Here is a 21,726-nt window from a genome sequence, read left to right on the forward strand (position 1 = left end):
ACTCAGCAACTGTCAGATCCACATCTGTCAAATGAACAGATTTTTTTTTTTTAGATTTATTTTATTTATTTGACAGACAGAGTTACAGAGAGAGGCAGAGAGAGAGGTCTTCTATCCACTGGTTCACTGCCCAAATGGCCGCAACGGCTGGAGCTGCACCGATCTGAAGCCAGGAGCCAAGAGCTTCTTCTGGTTCTCCTATGCGGGTGGTGCAGGGGTCCAAGGGCTAGGGGCATCTTCTACTGCTTTCCCAGGCCATAGTAGAGAGCTGGATCAGAAGAGGAGCAGCTGGGACTAGAACTGGCGCCAATATGGGATGCCGGCACTTCAGGCCAGGGCTTTAACCTGTTGAGCCACAGTGCCGGCCCCAAGTGAACAGATTTTTAAAAAATTCTCAGGGGCTAGCACTATGACTTAGTGGGTTGAAGCCATGGCTTGCAGTGCCAGCATCCTATATGGGCGCTGGTTCCAGTCTCAGCTGCTCCACTTCTGTTCTAGTGCCCTGCTAATGCACCTGGGAAGGCAGTGGAGGACGGTCCAAGTCCTTGAGCCCCTGCACCCACATGGGAGACCCAGAAGAGGCTCCTAGCTCTTGGTTTCAGTCTGGCCTAGTCCTGGCTGTTGTGGCCACTTGGGGAGTGAACCAGTGGATAGAATACCTCTCTCCCTCTCTCTCTTTGTAACTCTGCCTTTCAAATAAATAAATAAATCTTTAAAAAGAGAGAAAAAAAATCCTCAATAAACTGACAGCATACTCAGAACTGCGGGCAGATCCCAATGACTATGAGGATCTCATGGCCTGCCCTTTCTAGGTTACTCTCAAGTAGAGAACCACTTCCTATCTTTTTCCCTACTCCTGTTCTTGAAGCCCAATGTTTGCACACAGCCAGTGCATACAATCTGCTGATTTAAGAAAAAAAAAAAAAAAAAAAAAAAACACCTCATTTCAAAAGGAGAAAATCTAAGGCCCAATGATCTACCTAGGGTCATACTGTGTTAACAAGCAGGAAAGAGAGTAAGGCCAGGGTTTCCTGTCTGTTAATCAAGTGCTTTCTTCATATGTCAGAATTCAGTCCTTAATCACTTTCAAGCCTCATTAAATACACACTATCACACAAATCATTAGGAAGGTATTAGATATTCAACAGTTTTTCAGAAACTGAACTCCAACTATGTCACTTGTGTGCCTGTTCCACAGTTCTTACTATTTATTGTACTGAATGATTAATAATTTTCTGCTCCCCATAAACTAGAAAATGAAATTACTTCATTGATTTGAACCAACCAATAATTGCATCTTTAATTTTCTGAGCTATTTATCAGCCTGATATTGGCAGCGACAATCTCTTCCCAGAATAATCAAGAGGAAAGAATCAAGGTAGACAATGCTACCCTTTAAATGGAGAAGAGCCTGTCTGTACTCCTGTTTTAAACAGTTACCAATCAATCCTAGCAAACAAATTACATTTCAACAAATATGCAAATCACAGCACTCTTAATATTGTCTCTTCCGTGTCACCTGTTTTGGCTCCATCTCGATACATACAATTTTTAAAGTTGTGTGACTATACTTAAAAAATGTTTAAGTATACTTTAACTATACTTAATAAATGTTTACTGTTGATTATATATACCCTCTTTACTTTTAAGGGGGAAAAACCCCCTTGTACTGATACAGAAAATGCTCATTTTTAGATGATGGGTTTTTACTTTGGAGTTGAATTTTTATTTATTTATTTATTTATGTATTTATTTATTGGACAGGCAGAGTGGACAGTGAGAGAGAGAGACAGAGAGAAAGGTCTTCCTTTTGCCGTTGGTTCACCCCCTAAATGGCCACTGCGACCGGTGCACCACACTGATCTGAAGTCAGGAGCTAGGAGCTTCTCCTGGTCTCCCAGGCAGGTGCAGGGCCCAAAGACTTGGGCCATCCTCCACTGGACTCCTGGGCCACAGCAGAGAGCTGGCCTGGAAGAGGGGCAACCAGGACAGAATCCAGCGCCCCGACCGGGACTAGAACCTGGGGTGCTGGCGCCACAGGCGGAGGATTAGCCTAGTGAGCCGCGGTGCCGGCCAGGAGTTGAATTTTAAAGAAACATACAAAATGCTAAAAGGTCTGTCCTCTTTACAACCTTTTCACTTTTTTGGCAGAGAAAATAACAACTGTTCCTGGCCAATAGTTAATTTGGAATAGTCTACCTCAGTGGGGTAAAAAGTATACATCCAGTCTCCTAAGTAATCCTTGACTCTATTACTTTGAATAAATGCCAGCATGAGATAAGGGCAGGGTTTCTGTGTGATGGTGGCATTGACCCCGGCTAGGATCTCACTAAGATGTGGAGAGGTGGATCTGATTTCCTCACACTTATCCTTTCTGCACAGATTCAGCGATCCTCTTTCCATGTGGTCCCCAGTGTGTTATAAAAAACAGAATGATAGACTTTCATCAGTCTATGAATGTTAAAAAGAGGAGAGAACTAAGGCTTGCTTTCCTATTCTTTCCTATTCATTATTTTGATATTAGCAGGTAATTCTCAAGGTAGTTAAAAATAGGACAATCCAAAAAGAGAAGGGAGAGAATTCTCTCAAAAGTCTCATCACCAAGGGAGAATTAAGAGGACTTACCGTTAAGGAAGCAATCCCTTTGTGGTAGAATTTTAAAGACTCAGCAATGCAAGAAAGTGCTGAGCTATAATTCTCCTCTTCCAACCCAGTGAGACACTGTTCTGCATGTGAGAACTCCTTCAAACTATTCAGCCAAAAGTAGAAGTGTTCTGAGGCGACCTGAGTCAGCAAACTCTGATAAAGCTCTCTGGCCATGTCGTGATTACCCTAAAAAAAAGAAGACGGGGCACATGGTGAGGGTCTTATATTTGAAAGAGCTGATGCAGCAGCTAAAAAAAACCTCCCAAACCTCATCTTCACATTATGTAATCCTGTGTCTCACTCTCAGTATTTCTTCTCAGAAAATATGCTGAGCTACTCTTACGCAACACAACGCCTGAGGTTCTCTACTCAAACCGTTCCAAGGAGAAAACAGATGGAATTCACTACAACTCACATCTAGAATTTCAGTCCAAAATATAGGCAGTATACTTCCTGTACTTCATTCTGGGTAAGCTATTTTGTGGGGTGAAGGGAACCCCAGGAGGAACTGTGAATGCCATCTAATGCCTGCAGGCCAGGGATGCTCAATGCCCTGCAATGCTTGGATGCGTGGGACCGTTTGGGGTAATGAAAGACTTGCCAACAGCACTGCTCTCTCCTTTTCAGAAATAATGTAAAATTGAGAAGATGCGCTTCAATCTCCTAGAGTAATCCTTATAACATTTTGTTCTCTTGGCTTAGCCCTCAGTATTTCTGTGTTAAAAACTCTGTACTTCTTCTCAAATTAAATTAATAAAAATTGTTGGACTTGCCATATGGCTGAGAGGAGTACAACACATTGGAACTTTATTCCACTTAAGAACAATAGGTGGGGAAGAGAAAAGGAAGAAAATGAGCTGTACTCATGGATAAAGATGGATGGTGGGAGGAGGCCTTGGTTGTGACAGTACAGGGCAAAATCAAAGTGACACTAACAATCTACGGTCAGAAGGAGCTTGGGTCTTAACTTCTTCCTAACACTGACGTATACCAGCAATATATACACCATCATTTTAAAAATGATTTTAAAAATCATTTCTCTCATCATTTAAATCCTTGACTAAAAAGTACTTCTTATTTTCAGATTTGACTATGACTAATAACCACGTGACCTAAGAGCATGACCTGCCACGCCCACCATCCAGTTCATGTTGAAGGGTAATACGTACCATTCGGGAAGCCTGCCTGGCAATCCGGTACACAGTCCAGCCATTGGAGACACTTTCAAGCTGCTGCTTAATCACTGCCTTTACGTCAGCAGACAATGCTTTCTGACTGGCAACAAAAATTACAGTAGCCAAACTCACCTAACAAGGGCAAGAAGTAAGAAAGCCAAGAGAATTATATAAGTGTATTCAATGTCACAGGTAACCTATCCAAAGGGAGAAAAATTAATTCAAACTCATTTAAAAATAATAAAATTTGTTTTCTACTGATATTTAATTTCTCATTTTGAGGTCATTCAGCAATTTATTCCAATGACTTACAGCACTGTCTAGAATAGCAAATGTTGAGATAGTCCATAAACACAGCTAAATAAATTCTAATATCATCATGCAATGAAATATTCCACAGCAGTGAAAAGAATAAATGAGATATACTTAACACAACAGGCAAAATGCAAAAGATTACATGTAGTATAACATTTACATAAAGTTAAAATTATGTAAAATAATTCTACAAATACATGCATAATAAAAGTATACAATGTAAAGGAATAATTCCAAATTTAGAATGGGGTTACTTCTCAAAGAAGGGAGAAGATGCTAACAGGGAGGGACACAGTGGGTTTCAACTGTATTAGCAACACTTTCTTCATTTTTTTTTTTTTTGACAGGCAGATTTAGACAGTGAGAGAGAGAGAGACAGAGAAAGGTATTCCTTTCTGTTGGTTCAACCCTGCAATGGCCACTACGGCTGGCACGCTGCGGCCGGCGCACTGTGCCAATCCGAAGCCAGGAGCCAGGTACTTCCTCCTGGTCTCCCATGCAGGTGCAGGGCCCAAGCACTTGGGCCATCCTCCACTGCCTTCCCAGGCCACAGCAGAGAGCTGGACTGGAGGAGGAGCAACCAGGACAGAATCCAGCGCCCCGACTGGGACTAGAACCTGGTGTGCCGGCGCCGCAGGTGGAGGATTAGCCTAGTGAGCCGCGACGCTGGCCTAACACTTTCTTCTTAAGCTACATGATGAGTGCAAGAGTTCTCACTATATTGTTCCTTGTATTTTTTTGAACGCTATGTTTCTTAATTAAAATTTTCCTTAGGGTAGTACTAACAAAAAAAGGGAAAAAGGACATTAATTCAAAATGCCACTTCAATAAAAATAAACTTGGCTAACTGCCTGTTAATATTCCAAAGCTGATACATACGAAGATTCACCCATGTTGTTGATAACCACATGAGATCATTACCACCAATGTTGCCATTTGCTCATCAGAGTAATCTCTGACAGCATGGGTCAATTTTTTACAATAGAGCAGTCTTGAAAGTATAATTTCATTCTTTAAAAAAATTTTATATTTATTTATTAGAAAGGCAAAGACAAAGAGAGATCTTCCATCTGCTGGTTTGCTTCCCAAATGTCCACAAGAGCCAATGCTGTGTGAGAGCAAAGCCAGGAATTCAGAACACAATATAAGTCTCCCACATGGAAGGCAGGAATCCAAGTACTGGAGCCATTTCCTGCCGCCACCCAGAGTGTGAAGTAGCAGGAAATGGGAGTGGCGGCAGGACACAAAATCAGGCACTCCTATACAGACACTGCTATCTCAAATGGTGATTTAACTGCTATGCTGAATGCCTGCCTAATTTCATTAAGCTTCCTCCCAGGCCCTAAATTCAAATGAATAGAAGTAATATGGAACGGCCACTTCATAGCTTTCATCTATCTTACGACTGTTTAGAATACAGTCTACTCTCAGCTTTGGAGAACTTTTTACTAAACATCATTTTACAGAATGCCTAGTTTCTGCTTCTTTCTAACCACCTATCTTTTCCTACCCCTATAGTCTATAGGAGCCTAAATTTGGTTGCAAACAGCTCAACAGCTCTTGTAACAAAAAACAGGAATTTCGGCTAACTTATGGCCATTATTAGCACTAAATTTTGAACATATTTTCTCAAGTAATTAAACTGTTTTGTATAAGAAAACATTTTGAAAGGCAGAGAAAAAGAGAGACAGAAATCTCCCATCTATTGGTTCACTCCCCAAATGCCTACAACAGCCAAGGCAGGGTCAGGTTGAAGTCAGAAGCCCAGAAATTCATCTTAGTCTCCCACGTAGGTGGTAGAGATCCAAGAACTTGAGCCATCCCTGCTGCCTCCCAGGGTACACACAACTAGGGAGCTGAAATCTGAAGCAGAGCCAGGCCTTGAACCCAAGACTCCAATATGAGATGCGGTGTCCCGAACAACACTGTACCTGCTGTACCAAATGTCCCACCCTATTTTGCTTTTTAAGTAAAATCAAACGGTAGTGTTTACTTCTTAAGGTAACTCCATCTGGACTAGATCCTAGTCAACTACAGTTAAGTTTTTAAAATTGGTGTCTCACCAGAAGCTCTTGTTGCTTATCTGTGGCTGATCGTCCGATCACCTTGTAGAGCTCCATGAGGTCCCCGAGCATCCCGTCGCCCAGCACCGGCAGCTGCATAGCAATGGCTGCCAGGCAATGGCACATCAGGATCCGGGCAGCATCCTGAGCACTGTGCAGCTGAGTCAACAAGGTCTCAACCACTGACTGGCTGAGATGGGGCCTGCCCTTGGCCAACTTCACCATACAGTTTAAAGCAATCTGTATAAAAATAAGAGACTAGTTATAGTGTGAAGGCATTAAATGAGGCTGTAAAGAAAAGAACTTTATACATGTTAACTCAGAAAAATCAAGGGGAAGGTTTTTCTTAGGTATAAGATTTTTCTTCAGAAGAAACACCTGATGTATTGAATCTCAAATTAGGATTTGTGAGGTATGCTGTGCTTAAAACAAATCAGGGCTGTACAATAATCATTTATTTCAAGCTAAGACTATTAAACAAGTCAAGGCTGCAGGAAGCTACTTCATAAAGTTCAAGGGAAATGGAATCAACAAAAACGTTTATTTAGCCGCAAAAATTCTTAAATCTGTACATATAAAAGGTCTTCAAGCTCACAGAAAATGCATTTTATGAAAATACTATGCAAGGATTTCAAATATTTTTTGTATCAAAATAAACTTCTTTTATTTTTTAAAAGATTTATTTATTTGAAAGGCAGAGATATATAGAGAGAAGAACAGAGAGAGATTTTCCATCTGCTCATTCACTCCCAAATGACTGCAATGGCCAGGGCTGGGCCAGGTAGAAGTCAGGAGTCTGAAACTCCATCTGAGTGTCCCATGTGGCTGGGATGGGCTCTGGGTCATCCTCCACTGCTTTCCTAGGTGCAACAGCAGGGAGCTGCATCAGAAGCAAAGCAGCTAGGACTCGAACCAATACAGGAGGCTGGCATCGCAGGCAATGGCTTAACCTGCTGTGCCTCAACATCAGCCCCAATCTTTTAATTCCATTTTCTATAAATTTTTGAAGTACCCTTGAACATCAACCATGTATTGAAACCTAAGACAATTTAAAAAATTGAAAAGCACGAGGAATGCTGAGAGGCAAATACATGTAAAACTAAATGCTACTACTACTGACATTTTAGATGATAATAAAAATATAAATTCCTGGGATCCATCAATTCCAAACTTAATGAATTACCTTTGTGTTTATGCATGTGTCTTGGAGTTACTGAAAATTTAGTTTTAAAAGATATCCCAGTTGAGCTAAGTGCATTGAAGTGAGGGAAACGCTTTTAATTTTCTCTCATTTCTCAAATGAAGTCTACAAACTAGAAATCCAGAAATCCTCACTTTGACACATCCAAATGAATTGCGATCCCAAAGAGACCCTGAGATCCCCTCAGAATATGCTGACAAACACACGTTGCCTATTCCCTTTTGCAACCTTTTGATTACAAGGTTTGTTAACAATGCTACTATCTTTATTGTTAATCACCAAGACAACACATCTTTTTTAATATGCTAAAATGAGTCAAACTCATCTGACACAAGCAAAATTCCTACATTCTCCAATAGCTTTTACTTCTATTAACTGTTCTTTGTTATGAATTTTGCACCTTCACAAACTGTATTTCATGTTTCAGTCCAATGAGAGTAGTCTCATTTCACATTTGAACATCTCAAAAAGAACTTCTGCATTTAAGTGAAGGTGAAAATTATTTACATTAATACTTTGCTGGCTTATGAATTATGGCTTCTATACTCAGGAAATTAATAAACATTTATATCATCGTGAATCCACCTGCAGTGATTTCATCAGGTTTTACCAGTGTTACTTTACAGTCTTTCTACAAAGACAGGAGTTCTGGCAATTTAACTGTTTTATATTGTCTAGGACCATCAAATGTACATATCCAACTTAATGTGTGCTGTCAGCTGATGGTAAAATGAGCCAAAGCTCATATTCTATCATGTCTACCTTTTGGGACCATTCAACAAACCAAGTTTTCAAAATGAAGATCAAGAGTAGATGTTTGTTTAAGCCAGGAGTTGACTTGAGTATTGTTGTAAGCCAAATCTAGCTCCTGGCTGTTTGTTACAAATAAAGTTTTATTAGAACCCAGGCCTCACCATCAACACCTTAAACATACTCTCCATGGCTGTTTTTGCTATACAATGGCCGAGATGAGAATCTGTGACACAGAGAATAAGACCAGCAAAAGTTAAAATACTGACTATGTGACTTTACTAGAAGACTGACAATCCCCCACCTAAGTAATAAAAATAATCACTGTATAAAAATAAACCATATTTTCACCTTTAAAGTGGCTTGAGCACCTGGACTATCATCTTGACTACAAAGTACCAGAAGTGATTCCAATCCAAAGACAGCATCTTGTTCCAGCGCCAAAAGATCTAGAAAAAAAATAGTATACTAAGATTTTGGTAGTCAAGTAGAGGGAAGTAAAATAAATACACAGATACATAGAAGAAAAAAACATCAAGAAACTCAAGATATAGGAAACACTTAAATGAATAAAGCTAATCTTCCTCAAAAAAAGTACATGTGGCATTACTTCTGAAATGTAAAGGCTATCTTCAGACTTCTTTATTTGTGCTACCTCATACTGAAGGTTCTAAAAGTATACACAATCAAATCAAGAGCTAAAGTCACAAGGCTATAAATAAAACAAAATTGAAATAATATCACTAGCTTACCTAAGGAAAATACTAAGAACAGCAAACTGTGCAGTATGCGTTAATCCTCCTAAGCAGACATAAATTATACAGTCCATTTTTACCTGGAATGCAATACTTTTCAGCTTCTAATGAAAGTTGAGCCACTTTTACAAAGTAATGAAGACCCTCACATAATCTTAAAATGTTTTAAGTCTGACCACAAATAATGAACTCCCTTAGATAACTCACATATTAGCAGGACCACAGCATCTTTTCATGGTCATAAGACTAAGATTTCTCTGAAGGTTCTAGAAAGTTCTTAATATATTAGCTTTTAAGACAATGTCAGCTTTTAGAACACACATCAGTTTTTTGTTAAAATGATAAGAAGATACTCTTTACTATGCCAAAAATAAAACAAATTTAATTATTCAAAGCAGAATTAACAAACAAATTAAAGAAATGTTTCCTGAGTATAGAGCTTGGCAAACAGTGTATAAAGACTGTTGGAAGTCAGAGTGCTAGAAAAACACAGATACTAGGAACAAGCAATGGGGCAGGCTGGTGGGGAAAGGGGGACTGCTGAGCTTGCTGTCTTTAATAAAGATTAAAAAAGAACCGAAACAGATGGAATTCCCAAAATGCATTTTCTTTAGAACATGGGCATGAAAAATTTCAGTCTTTAGGGCAGAAGATATTAGGAACACAATAAAATATGTACACTATTTTCTTGGCACATCTTCCTTGATTATACACAACAGTTTAACGTTACATGTATTAGAGACAACTTCTGTGAAAATTTAATTGCATTGCCCTGTTAATTCACTTGCCTCTAAGAGAAATTATTTGTTTTTTAAGTCCCTTGGTAAGTAACTTCTCCAGGTGTTGTGTAAGCGGGCACACTGTCTCACAGTACAGGGTACAGTCCTAAGCAATCCCCATCACAGCACCACACAGAGGTAAGCAGGGGAAGGAAACAGGCAGTGCTCCAGAACGCCTCTAATTCCACAAGCCAATTCCAACGGCCTCGTGCTTTAATTATTTTTTATAAGGATTAAGTAGCCTTGAGAAAGTCTGCTCTCAGAACATTTGGAAAAAAGCATCTTGTGGATCAATGCAAATAGGCTAAAAAGAATAAGAGATTAAAAATCCAAACACATGGAATTCTACCCAAGCTCAAGCCAAAGTTCTTACGTAGTACAAGACCTGACCAAACTCACCTTTTTCTTGACAGGAGACAGTTATATTGGTGAGGACTCTCACTCCATGGGCGGCAATGCCCCTGTTGTTATGGTAACAGCACTCTTGGGCTAATTTGACTAAATCAGAGGATCTGGGGGAAGAACCGACATTTCCTAAACAAGCAGAAGAAAGCAGCAGATTGTAACTCAAACAGTGCAAAAGCAGTCCAGCTTATAGGTTCAATTTTCTTAGCTTTATGAAAAATTCCTGAACAATAAACCTCTACAAAATTTTCTATCTCGATCCCATCATCAATATATATCGCTATTTCTCTTTCTCCTGTCAAGGTATTTAAAACAGGTACATGACAACATTTTCGTAATGACCAAGAGCTAAAATCAACGTAGGACTTTCCCATAAAAGTAGAAATTGACTATGAAACAGTGCAAAAGACAGAACAACTACAGACTCTGTCTGGGGAGTTCAAAAGGATTTCAGCTACAAAATGCTTAGTGCTGATGGGCTTTCTTTTGGATGGGGCCAGTACCTTGACAGCATGACAAAACAAGCCCAAGTGAGCCCACTGAGAGTCACATGGAAAACCGATGAGGAGTCACAGCTGAAAGCCTTCCAGCTTCCAGACTGAATGAAACCATCTCAGGTCATCAAGTCCTGGGCAAGGCTCTTGGTGACTGCAGTCACAATTGGGTGAGACAAGTGTAACTGCCCAGCTGAGTCCGGTCCACCTGGCTGATTCACACAGAGCAAGCAAAACAGTCATGGCTTTCAGCCACTAAGTGCCGGGGAGGTTTGTTACATGGCAACAGATATCTGGCACAGAGCACCTCACAGAGTTACCGGAAAGGCTGGGAAAACTAAAGGCAGAAAATGCACAGGAAAAAGGTGAGGCCAGAGAGCAACCGAGAGATGACAGCCCAAGAAACCATGCCCGAGTTAGTCCAGTGAAGCTATTGTGGCCATTGTCACCAAGTACTCGATGTCCTGGCTTACAATGCTGCCATGGGTACTACGTATTTACTGTCACAGTGTATGGAAAATGGAGGTTGCTGTGGTCACTGCTACAGCACCAGAATGGGTCTCTGGAAACCCACTTCTTTTTACTGGCTGCCAATTCAGTCTGTGGTATGGAAATTATTAGTTGAGTCTGGGCCACATGTATGTACCCCAGTTGGAAGGCAGTCATGCCAACAGAGTGTCAGGTCTGTTTAACTTCCTCTCAGGGAATGCTAGTCACCCCAGTAAATTAGCTCATATGCTATTCAGCACTAAAGAGAGACTTTTTTTTATCATTGTTCTTTAATGAATTTAACTCAGAGTAACTGACTAGAAAAGAAAGCCATGGAATACCTCGAAGCAAACAATAGCAAACCGAGTCTGAAGCTTACTAGGTAAGCAAGCTCCTCGGGCATTCATGAAGGCATTCAGGAGTGAATATCTTAACAGGAAACTAGAAAAGTGCTACTGAGCTGGGGTAAAGTTTTATTTTAATCACAACCCAAAGAGATAATATACACCTAAAAGGAAGCATATGACATTTGGCTTTAAAATTTACTACCACTTGGTCTTTGAAATATATTTAAATTCAAAGGGCACTCGGGGGATTCCAACACAATCCCATCAAGGTGGCATGTACCAATGCCATCTCACTAGTCCAAGTGATCAATTTCAGCTCACAACTGATGGCTCTGATAGGTCTAAGAGTCAAAGGGATCACACAAACAAGACAAGTGTCTGCTAATACTAACTGATAGAATCAAAAAGGGAGAGAAGGATCCAACATGGGAAGCGGGATACACAGCAGACTCATAGAATGGCAAATGTCCTAAACAACACTCTGGCCTCAGAATCAGCCCTTAAGGCATTCGGATCTGGCTGAAGAGCCCATGAGAGTATTGTAGGCATGGAAAGCCAAGATATCATGGAAAAAAAAAAAAAAAGACCTAAATGAAAGATCTCTGTGAGTGAGATCCCAGTGGAAAGAACGGGGCCATCAAAGAAGGAGGTACCTTTCTCCGAAAGGAGGAGAGAACTTCCACTTTGACTATGACCCTATTGGAATAAGATCAAAGTCAGCGAACTCTAAAGGCTTCCATAGCCCTGACAACTCATGACTAGAGCCTAGGGAGATTACTGACGCCATGAACAGGAGTGTCAAATTGTTAAGTCAGCAACAGGAGTCACTGTGTACTTACACCCCATGTGGGATCTGTCCTTAATGTGTTGTCTAATGTGAAGTGATGCTATAACTAGTACTGAAACAGTGTTTTTATACTTTGTGTTTCTGTGTGGGTACAAACTGATGAGGTCTTTACTAATTATATACTGAATTGATCTTCTGTATATAAAGAGAATTGGAAATGAAAAAAAACAACCTGGTGTTAAATTGGAAATGGCATAGAAAATTAATTAACTTTAAAAAAATATTATGTAGGATCTCTGTCTTTAATGTGCTGTACACTGTTATTTAATGCTATAACTAGTACTCCAACGGTAGTTTTTTCACTTTGTGAAGTGATCTTCTGTATGTAAAGAGAATTGGAAACGAAAAAAAAAAAAAGGAAAAAAAAAAAAAACAACCTGGTGTTAAAATGGAAATGGCATAGAAAATTAATTAGTTTGAAAAAAATTATGTAGGATCTCTGTCTTTAATGTGCTGTACATTGCTATTTAATGCTATAATTAGTGATCCGATGGTAGTTTTTTCACTTGATGTTGCTATATGGGCAGAATGTTGAAATCTTTACCTAATGTATGCTAAACTGATCTTCTGTATATAAAGAGAATTGAAAATGAATCTTTACACGAATGGAAGGGGAAAGGGAGCGGGAAAGGGGAGGGTTGCGGGCGGGAGGGAAGTTATGCGAGGGGGGAAGCCATTGTAACCCATAAGCTATACTTTGGAAATTTATATTCATTAAATAAAAGTTTAATAAATGAAAAAAAAAAAAAGAGAATTGAAAATGAATCTTGATGTGAATGGAAGGGGAGAGGGAGCGGGAAAGGGGAGGGTTGCGGGCGGGAGGGAAGTTATGGGAGGGTGGAAGCCATTGTAACCCATAAGCTGTACTTTGGAAATTTATATTCATTAAATAAAAGTTTAATAAAAAAAAAAATTCAAAGGGCACTCTGAATGAGAGACATACAAAAGAAAACTAGCTATATTAAGCATCCTTAAAAACATTATCTCGGGGCTGGCACTGTGGCATAGCGGGTTAACCCCCGGCCTGAAGGGCCAGCATCCCATATGGGTGCTGGTTCTAGTCCCTGCTGTTCCTCTTCCAATCCAGCTCTCTGCTATGGCCTGGGAAAGCAGTAGAAGACGGCCCAAGAGCTTGGGCCCCTGCACCCACGTGGGAGACCTGGAGGAAGCTCCTGGCTCCTGGCTTTGGATCGGCATAGCTCCGGCCATTGCAGCCAATGGGGAGTGAACCATTGGATGGAAGACCTCTCTCTCTCTCTCTCTCTGCCTCTCCTCTCTCTGTGTAACTCTGACTTTCAAATAAATAAATCTTCAAAAAAATTATTTGAAAAAAAAGTATCTCATCCACATATAATTCAAAAAAGGACACATTTAGAAAAATAATATCCTTGAGTTAAGATCAAGGATGCAAGGTTTCATCACCATGGACATCAATTAAGAAATTATTTTCAAAGACATTACCAGCAAGTAACACAGGAGATGGAAACTTTCCCTGATTGTAAAACTTTATGGAAGAAACACCTGAAACATAACCATGGAGAAAAGAACTCAGCAAATTATGCATACAGTAGCTCCTTGCTCTCCCTCACCCGGTGCTGCGCTGAAGTAATGTTTGATGGCAATGGTCCCTGATAGCGTGGAAAGGACAGACAACATCCCCAGTTTTAAGCTGTCATAGGGAGTCTGGAGAGCACATTCGCAGAGTGCCTGAAAAGCAGAGAAATGAGTAGATGTTAAAACATCAATACTTTTAAACTGTCAGCTCCATCTACATTTTTCTAGCTTTTAGAAAAATTATATATTAAAGTCTTTATCCCATGATAAAAAACCTAAGTCAAACTGCCAAATTCTTTAGAAGAGCCTAAGGAGACGTGGTTACTAAATGTAATGTGGTATTCTGAAACAGAAAAAGGGCACTAGGAAAAAATCTACAGAAAGCCAAATAAAAATAAAGCTTGGTGAATAACAACAATGTATCTGTGTACTGGTTCTTATATAACAAAAGTACTATACTGATGCAAAATGTCAGTACCAGGGAAAAACGAGGGTGGGGTACATGGGAACCCTCTGTGCTGTCTTTTCCATTTTTTGGTAAATGTGAAACTGTTCCAAAACCTTCACCAGACTTTGTTTACCTATGATACTTAAGTTATTTCATATGTGTGTATTTTAAAAAAAGAACACTCCTCCACTTCTGGTCATTTTCTCTACTCTTACCAAAGGCAGCTGAAAGCATCACCAACGCCGAGATGCTAGTGTTTTCCGCAAGGCAGTGAACTAGGAACCGTGCGCACAGTATGATGACGCCTGCCTCCTGCACCACAGGACTCTATCACAACTGCACGCAACACAGGCAAGTAACTCATATTAAATTAAACGCCCATTATTCCACAAAGTTTCACAGCAAAATTTAAAGTCTAGGGGGCTTAGTGGGTAAGGCCTCTGCCTGTGGTGCACAGGGTACCAGTTCTAGTCCTAGTTGCTCCACTTCTGATCCAGCTCCCTGCTAATGTTCCTGGGAAAGCACTGTAAGATGGCCCAAGTACTTGGGCCCCATACCCATATGGGAGACCAGGATGAAGTGCCTGGCTCCTGGCTTCAGAATAGCGCAGCCCCAGCTGTTGCGGACATTTGGGGAGTAAATCAGTGGATAGAAGATCTCCCACTCTCCCTCTCTCTCTCTCTCTCTGTTTCTCTACGTTTCAAATAAAATAAATAAATCTTAAAAAAAAATTAAATGTTGGAGTGGGCATAGAGCCTTGCAGTTAAGATGTCAATGTTCTGGGGCTGGTTCTGTGGTGTAGCCTGCAGTGACGGCGTCTCATATGGGCACCAGTTTGAATCACGGCTGCTCCACTTCTGATCCAGCTCTCTGCTATGGCCTCAGAAAGCAGTGGATGACGGCCCAAGTGCTTGGGCCCCTACACCCACGTGGGAGACCCAGAAAAAGCTCCTGGCACCTGGCTTCAGATTGGCACAGCTCCAGCTGTTGAGGCCATTTGGAGAGTGACCCAGTGGATGGAAGATCTGTCTCTCTGTAACTCTGCCTTTCAAATAAATAAATAAATCTTAAGAAAGTTTTTATTTAATGAATCCAAATTTCATAGGTACAGCTTTAGAAATATAGTGGTTCTTCTTCCCATACCCACCTTCCCACCTCCACTCTCATCCCACCTCCTATTCCCTCTCCCATCCCATTCGTCATTAAGATTTGTTTTTAATTAACTTTATATACAGAAGACCAACTTTGTACTAAGAAAGATTTCAACAATTTGCACACACACACAAAGTATAAAGTACTGTTTGGAAACAAGTTTTACAGTTCACTCTCATAGTACAACTCATTAAGGACAGAGGTCCTACATGGGGAGTAAGTGCACAGTGACTCCTGTTGTTGATTTAACAACTGACACTCTTCTTTAGGACGTCAGTGATCACCCGAGGCTCCTGACATGAGCTGCCAAGGCTATGGAAGCCTTTTGAGTCCACAAACTCCATCAGCATGTAGACAGGGCCATAAGCAAAGTGAAGTCCTCTCTTCCCTTCAGAGAAAAGTACATCCTTCTTTGATGGTCCCTTCTTTCCACTGAGGTCAAACTAAAGAGATCCTTCATAAATCCAAATAAATAAATAAATAAATCTTTAAAAAAAAAAAAAAAAAGGTGTCAATGTTCTGCATCAGAGTTCCTGTGCCTGATTCCCAGCTGCAGCTCCTAACTTCAGGTCCTACTAATGCAGACCCTGGGAGACAGAGATAACTCAAGTAATGAGGGTCCTGTCACGCACATGGAAGACCTAGACTGCATTCCTGACTTTGGGGTATGGGCACCCCCATTCTGCCTCTCAAATTAATGCTACATTATATATTGTTCAATTACATAATGCTCTATTATGATTTCTGTCATCTTATACATTATTAGGTACCTAAAATGGTCTTAGTAAATATATACTGATTTAAGGGCTCACTGACCCAACTAGTAAGCTTAACAGCAAATCACAAAATTTCCCAGGGATGGTACATCAATCATATTCCTATGATGAAATCTAGCTCAAGATTCTGTTTCAAAGACATCAACTATTGTAAAATTATTCTCACCAGGATAATTGTTCCTATCTACAAAAAGGAAAAAAATATTTACAAAAGGAATCCTCTTTCTCACTCACCATCACTGCCATCATTGTTGTCTACTTAGCTTAATTCATTGCTCAACCAGAGGTCCTGGCCTGAATTACTGTTTTCTGGGTCAGCCTAAATAGGGGTGTCTTTACCCTGGAATGGGACTGGCCACCGGGGATGTGTTCCAGAAAAGTGACAAAGAATAATTTATAATCTTTAAAGTTAAAAAAAAAAAAAAAGAAATTATGCTTGAAAGTATTTGGTGAGAGACATAACGTCTCCAAAGTTTTTTTTTTTTTTTTTTTTTTACAGAATTAGACAGTGAGAGAGAGAAAGACAGAGAGAAAGGTATTCCTTTTCTGTTGGTTCACTCCCCAAATGGCTGCTACGGCCGGTGCGCTGCGCCAATCCGAAGCCAGGAGCCAGATACTTCCTCCTGGTCTCCCATGCAGGTGCAGGGCCTAAGCACTTGGGCCATCCTCCACTGCCTTCCCAGGCCACAGCAGAGAGCTGGACTGGAAGAGGAGTAACCGGGACAGAATCCAGCGCCCCAACCGGGACTAGAACCTGGGGTGCCGGTGCCGCAGGTGGAGGATTAGTCTAGTGAGCCGCGGCGCCGGCCCTCCAAAGTTTCTTGAAAGTATTTGATGAAGACATAATATCTCCAGAGTTTCTCTGTAATAACTACAAAGAAAAATATTATTAAAAGAAACAACTGGCTTACCAAATTCTTTCTATTCTCAGGTAAGGAACAAGTTGCAAACTCCCAGGACAGCAGGGCAGGTAATGTCAAAAATAAAATGATGTCTTCAAGAATTTCCAGAACAAAAAATTATCTGCTTTGTAGTAGAGGTTCCATAAATCACATAAATATGTTCTCTAAATAAGACTATATCATCATAATATTGTAAACTCAATCTGAGTCTCCTACATGGGTGGCAGGGATCCAAGTATTTGAGCTAGCAACTGATGCTCCCAGGGTACACAATAGGAGGAACCTGACAGGAAGCAGAGCCAGGACTAGAACCCAAGCACTATGCTATGGAAAGAGTGAGTCACAAGTAGCATACTAACCACTACCAAATGCCTGGTCCAAGAGACAGGGCCTGTAAGAGGTAATTAGGTCATGGGGCCTCTGCCCTCATGAATGGATTAAGGCCATTATCTTGGGAATGGATTCCTTATACAGGACAAATCTGGCATCCTTCTACTTCTTTCTCTCTTTGTTTTTCTGTCTTGGGGTGATTCAAGAGAAGGCCTATGCCAGATGCCAGCCCCCTGATCAGAGTTCCCAACCTTCAGAACCAGAAGAAATAAAAATTTTTATTGTTTACAAATTAGTGTATGGATTCTGTTATGGCAGCACACAATGGACTAAAGTAGTTTCCTATAAAGTTTAATATACATCTACCACCCAACCCATCTGTTCCACTTCCAGGTATTTACCCAAGATGACAAATGGGTATGACAGCAGTTTTATTTGTAATAGTTAAAAAAAAAAAAAACTGGGAAGAATCCAAAGGCCCATCAACTTGTGAATGGACTAACTGCTGAATGTCCATACACTGGAATAATACTCAGCAACAAAAAGGAATGAACTACTGCTACTTGCAACAATATGGATGAATATCCAAAGTATTAAACTAAGTGAAAGCGGGGCCGGCTCTGTGGCATAGCAGGTAAAGCTGCCGCCTGCAGTGCTGGCATCCCATACAGGTGCCGGTTAGAGACCCGGCTGCTCCATTTCTGATCCAGCTCTCTGCTGTGGCCTGAGAAAGCAGTAGAAGATGGCCCAAGTCCTTAGTCCCCTGCACCCACATGGGAGACCCAGAGGAAGCTCCTGGCTTCAGATCGGTGCAGCTCTGGCCATTGCAGCAATCTGGGGAGTGAACCAGTCAATGGAAGACCTCCCTCTCTCTCTCTGCCTCTCCTCTCTCTGTGTAACTCTCTCAAGTAAATAAATAAATCTTTAAAAATAAATAAATAAACGAAGTAAAAGCAACATCCAAAAGACTACACATTACTTGATTACATATGTATATTATATGTGTATTTTGGAAAGCAAAATTACAGATATCAGAACAGCAATTGTGAGGGGTTATGGGAACTACTGAATACACAGGGTATGAAGGAAATTTTGGGGTGAGGAAAAGTGTTCTTTATCTCAATCATGGTTGCTGCTACACAACTATAAACACTTGTAAAAATTCATTAAACTGTACACCTGAAATGGCTTCTGTAAACCAATTATGCCACAGTAAACCTTCTTAAAAATCCATTTCAGGCTGGCGCCGCAGCTCACTAGGCTAATCCTCCGCCTTGCGGCGCTGGCACACCGGGTTCTAGTCCCGGTCAGGGCACCGATCTTGTCCCGGTTGCCCCTCTTCCAGGCCAGCTCTCTGCTGTGGCCAGGGAGTGCAGTGGAGGATGGCCCAAGTGCTTGGGCCCTGCACCCCATGGGAGACCAGGAGAAGCACCTGGCTCCTGCCATCAGATCAGCGCGGTGCGCCGGCCGCAGCGCGCCTACGGCGGCGGCCATTGGAGGGTGAACCAACGGCAAAAAGGAAGACCTTTCTCTCTGTCTCTCTCTCTCACTGTCCACTCTGCCTGTCAAAAAAAATTAAATAAAAAAAAAATCCATTTCAAACTAATATCAATGAAAACATTATAAGCCATCATTCATGGAATGTGGCCAATCTGTGATAAGGGAAAAATTAACAGCCTCAAGTGTTTTTATTATCAAACAAGAAGAATAAAAATAAACATATCAAGCATTTGAAAAAGAAAATCTAACCTTTTAGTAAGTCTTAAGGAAAGGGTATTAAAAAAAGTACAATATTAAGAAATTACAAATTAAAGATAAAATATCAAAAAGTTCTTTATATCGATAAAATGAAGTTAAGAAATGAATTAAGTGGAAAGGAAGAGTAGGAAACTGATACAGCAATAATCACGTAGTAACTGGAAATGTTCTGAAAACAACATGCTTGGAACAAGTCCCAGATCTGGAAAGATCTCTGGTATTTTTTAAGCTACGCCTTCAGGAAACATAAAAGTTATGCTATAATTCTCAATCATTCTAGATTATAGAAAGACAAAGCTCTCAATTCATTTTATTAAGAGCATAACCCCAACTCTCTGTCAAAGTATGAGAAAATGAAAACTACAGAATAATCTCACCTTTAATACAGATTTTTGGAGCTACCCTGAAAAAAATGCATTTATTTGTATGTGCCAGAACACACACTGCTGAAATATATCTTAACCACCTCAGTCTCCTATCTGCAATTGTTTCTTTAAACGTCTGTCTTTGCCTTCCCCATTCTTATCCACACTCAGCAACCCTATTTCAACAACAACCACAAAAAACAAGCATAAGAGATTTTCTATAAAGTCTACCAACACTGACCCAACCATGCACATCAGTACCCATTCCTACTGTCTTCCTTCCTGTTCCTGTATAAACTAGATAAAGTCTCTACCGATCCACTGGATCCTTTCCAGTCTTATCTACCCAGATATTTCTCATACAATTTTTCCTCCTTTACCAGGTAATTTCCACCAACATAAAACATGTATTCCTCCCAGGCCAAAACCCAGCAGACAGCTAACAAATGACATTATTTCATCCTTCTCTAAATGTTCTCTAGCAGTATTCTCTCCCTAGCTGTGTCACCCAGCTCATGGCTTTAAGCACCATCTATTAGCTGATGACTCTCATATTTATAATGTTGCTACATCTGCCCATAGACTCCAGATTCATGTATCTTTGGCATCTCCATGTGGATATTAGATACCTCAAAGTTTATATAACCATAAGTGAATCTCCCAGAGTCTTGTCTGTTCTAAGAAAATGGTAGTTCCATTTGTTGAAGGCAAAAAACCTTAGTGCCATCTTCAAGCCCATCAGTCCTGTCTTTCAACATACTTACAATATGACCACTTCTTGGTATACCCCTACCACCACCCTGGTTCAGGAAACAATATTCTCTAACTGTATTATTTATAATTGCCTCCCAAATGTTCTCCTTGCTTCTGTCCTTGTGCCCCTACAATGTAGTCTTAATATAGCTAAGCCAGAGGGAGTCCTTTAAAACTAAGTCAGATAATGTTCTCTGCTCAAAATCTTCCAACGGCAATCCATCCTGTGCACAGTAAAAACTAATGTCCTTATAAAGGACACAGTGGTCCTCAATGTCATGCTCCCCCCCAACTCCCAAGCACCTGTCATACAGCATCTCCCACTAATCTCATTATTCACAGTCACAGCTGACCTTCCACTCACGAGCACGTCTGCTGCTCTCTCTGCCAGCAAACCCCTGCCTTCAGAAGCCCATGACGTTGACGTTTCCTCCTTCAGATCCCTGCTCGCATGTCAGCTTCTTAAGGAAGTTGACCACCCTGTTTAAAACTGCAACCTCCATCCTCCACTGACTCAACCTGTTCCTAACTTCATCTGACCTCTCTTAGGCAGAAGAAAATCTAAGTCTTCTCTAGAAGAATCTATCTCCACTCTGTGCCTCAAAGAATTCCCACATACAGTTTCCCAAGAAAAATGCACATTGAAAGTAAAAAACAATCTGCTGCACAAGGAAAATGTGTACTATGATGGAAAAGCAATAGAAATAGAGAGCAAAGACAGATCTGCGAAGACTTCAGACAAGCTGAACTAAAACACAGGAGAGATTATGCAAAACACAGAGCAAATGAGGTGAGCAGGTAAGATAAGGATCCCAGATGAATAATGGAGATGGGTTAACAGGGAGCTCTAGAAGAAAAGGAGAGAGGGAGAAACAATGGTAGTACCTGAAGGACTTACAGCTGACAATTTTCCAAATCTGTTGAAAGACTCAGTCTTCTCATTCAAGAACACAATAGCTTAAAGAGAAGGAATTCAAAACCAGACATTTCATAGTAAAAACACAGAACACTGAAGAAAAGAGAACATTTTTTAAGCAGGGGAAAAAAATTCTTCAAAAGATCTTTGCTACTTCATGTTGATAATGGAACCCAGCAAGCAGACACTAGGGATCCTCAGTTCTCTGGGAATTCTATCCTCAAAGAAAGTGTCTTTCAAGATTGAAGACAGAATGCAGACATCTTCAGAAAAGTAAATATTTGCAGAGTTTACCACAAGTGACTCACAAAAGGACTTTCCAAAGGCAGAAGGAAAAGCCTCACAGAGAGGAAAGACATTGGAAGGTCCAAATTAACATGAATTGATAATATAGTAACAATGCCACATAATAAGGAAAGACAGAATTAAAATATAAGACAATAGTATCTATAAATTTAGAGGGATTTGAAGGGAATTAAAATGTGTTCTGAAGTCTTTGTAGCAGA

At 40.5% G+C, this 21,726-nt stretch overlaps 1 protein-coding gene across 1 annotated transcript in view; it reads right to left on the bottom strand.

The window, feature by feature from the left end:
- Positions 1-21,726, bottom strand: part of INTS7 (integrator complex subunit 7) — an 82,041-nt gene that overhangs the window by 26,688 nt on the left and 33,627 nt on the right. Inside the window, exons 8-13 of the mRNA XM_062210304.1 lie at positions 13,856-13,973; positions 10,084-10,218; positions 8,502-8,599; positions 6,200-6,439; positions 3,816-3,953; positions 2,626-2,832 (exon numbers count right to left, since the gene is read on the bottom strand). Coding sequence (XP_062066288.1) covers positions 2,626-2,832; positions 3,816-3,953; positions 6,200-6,439; positions 8,502-8,599; positions 10,084-10,218; positions 13,856-13,973 — 936 coding nt within the window. The remainder of the gene's footprint in view (positions 1-2,625; positions 2,833-3,815; positions 3,954-6,199; positions 6,440-8,501; positions 8,600-10,083; positions 10,219-13,855; positions 13,974-21,726) is intronic.

This window comes from Lepus europaeus, chromosome 14, assembly GCF_033115175.1.
Source record: "Lepus europaeus isolate LE1 chromosome 14, mLepTim1.pri, whole genome shotgun sequence".
Classification (NCBI taxonomy): Eukaryota; Metazoa; Chordata; class Mammalia; order Lagomorpha; family Leporidae; genus Lepus; species Lepus europaeus.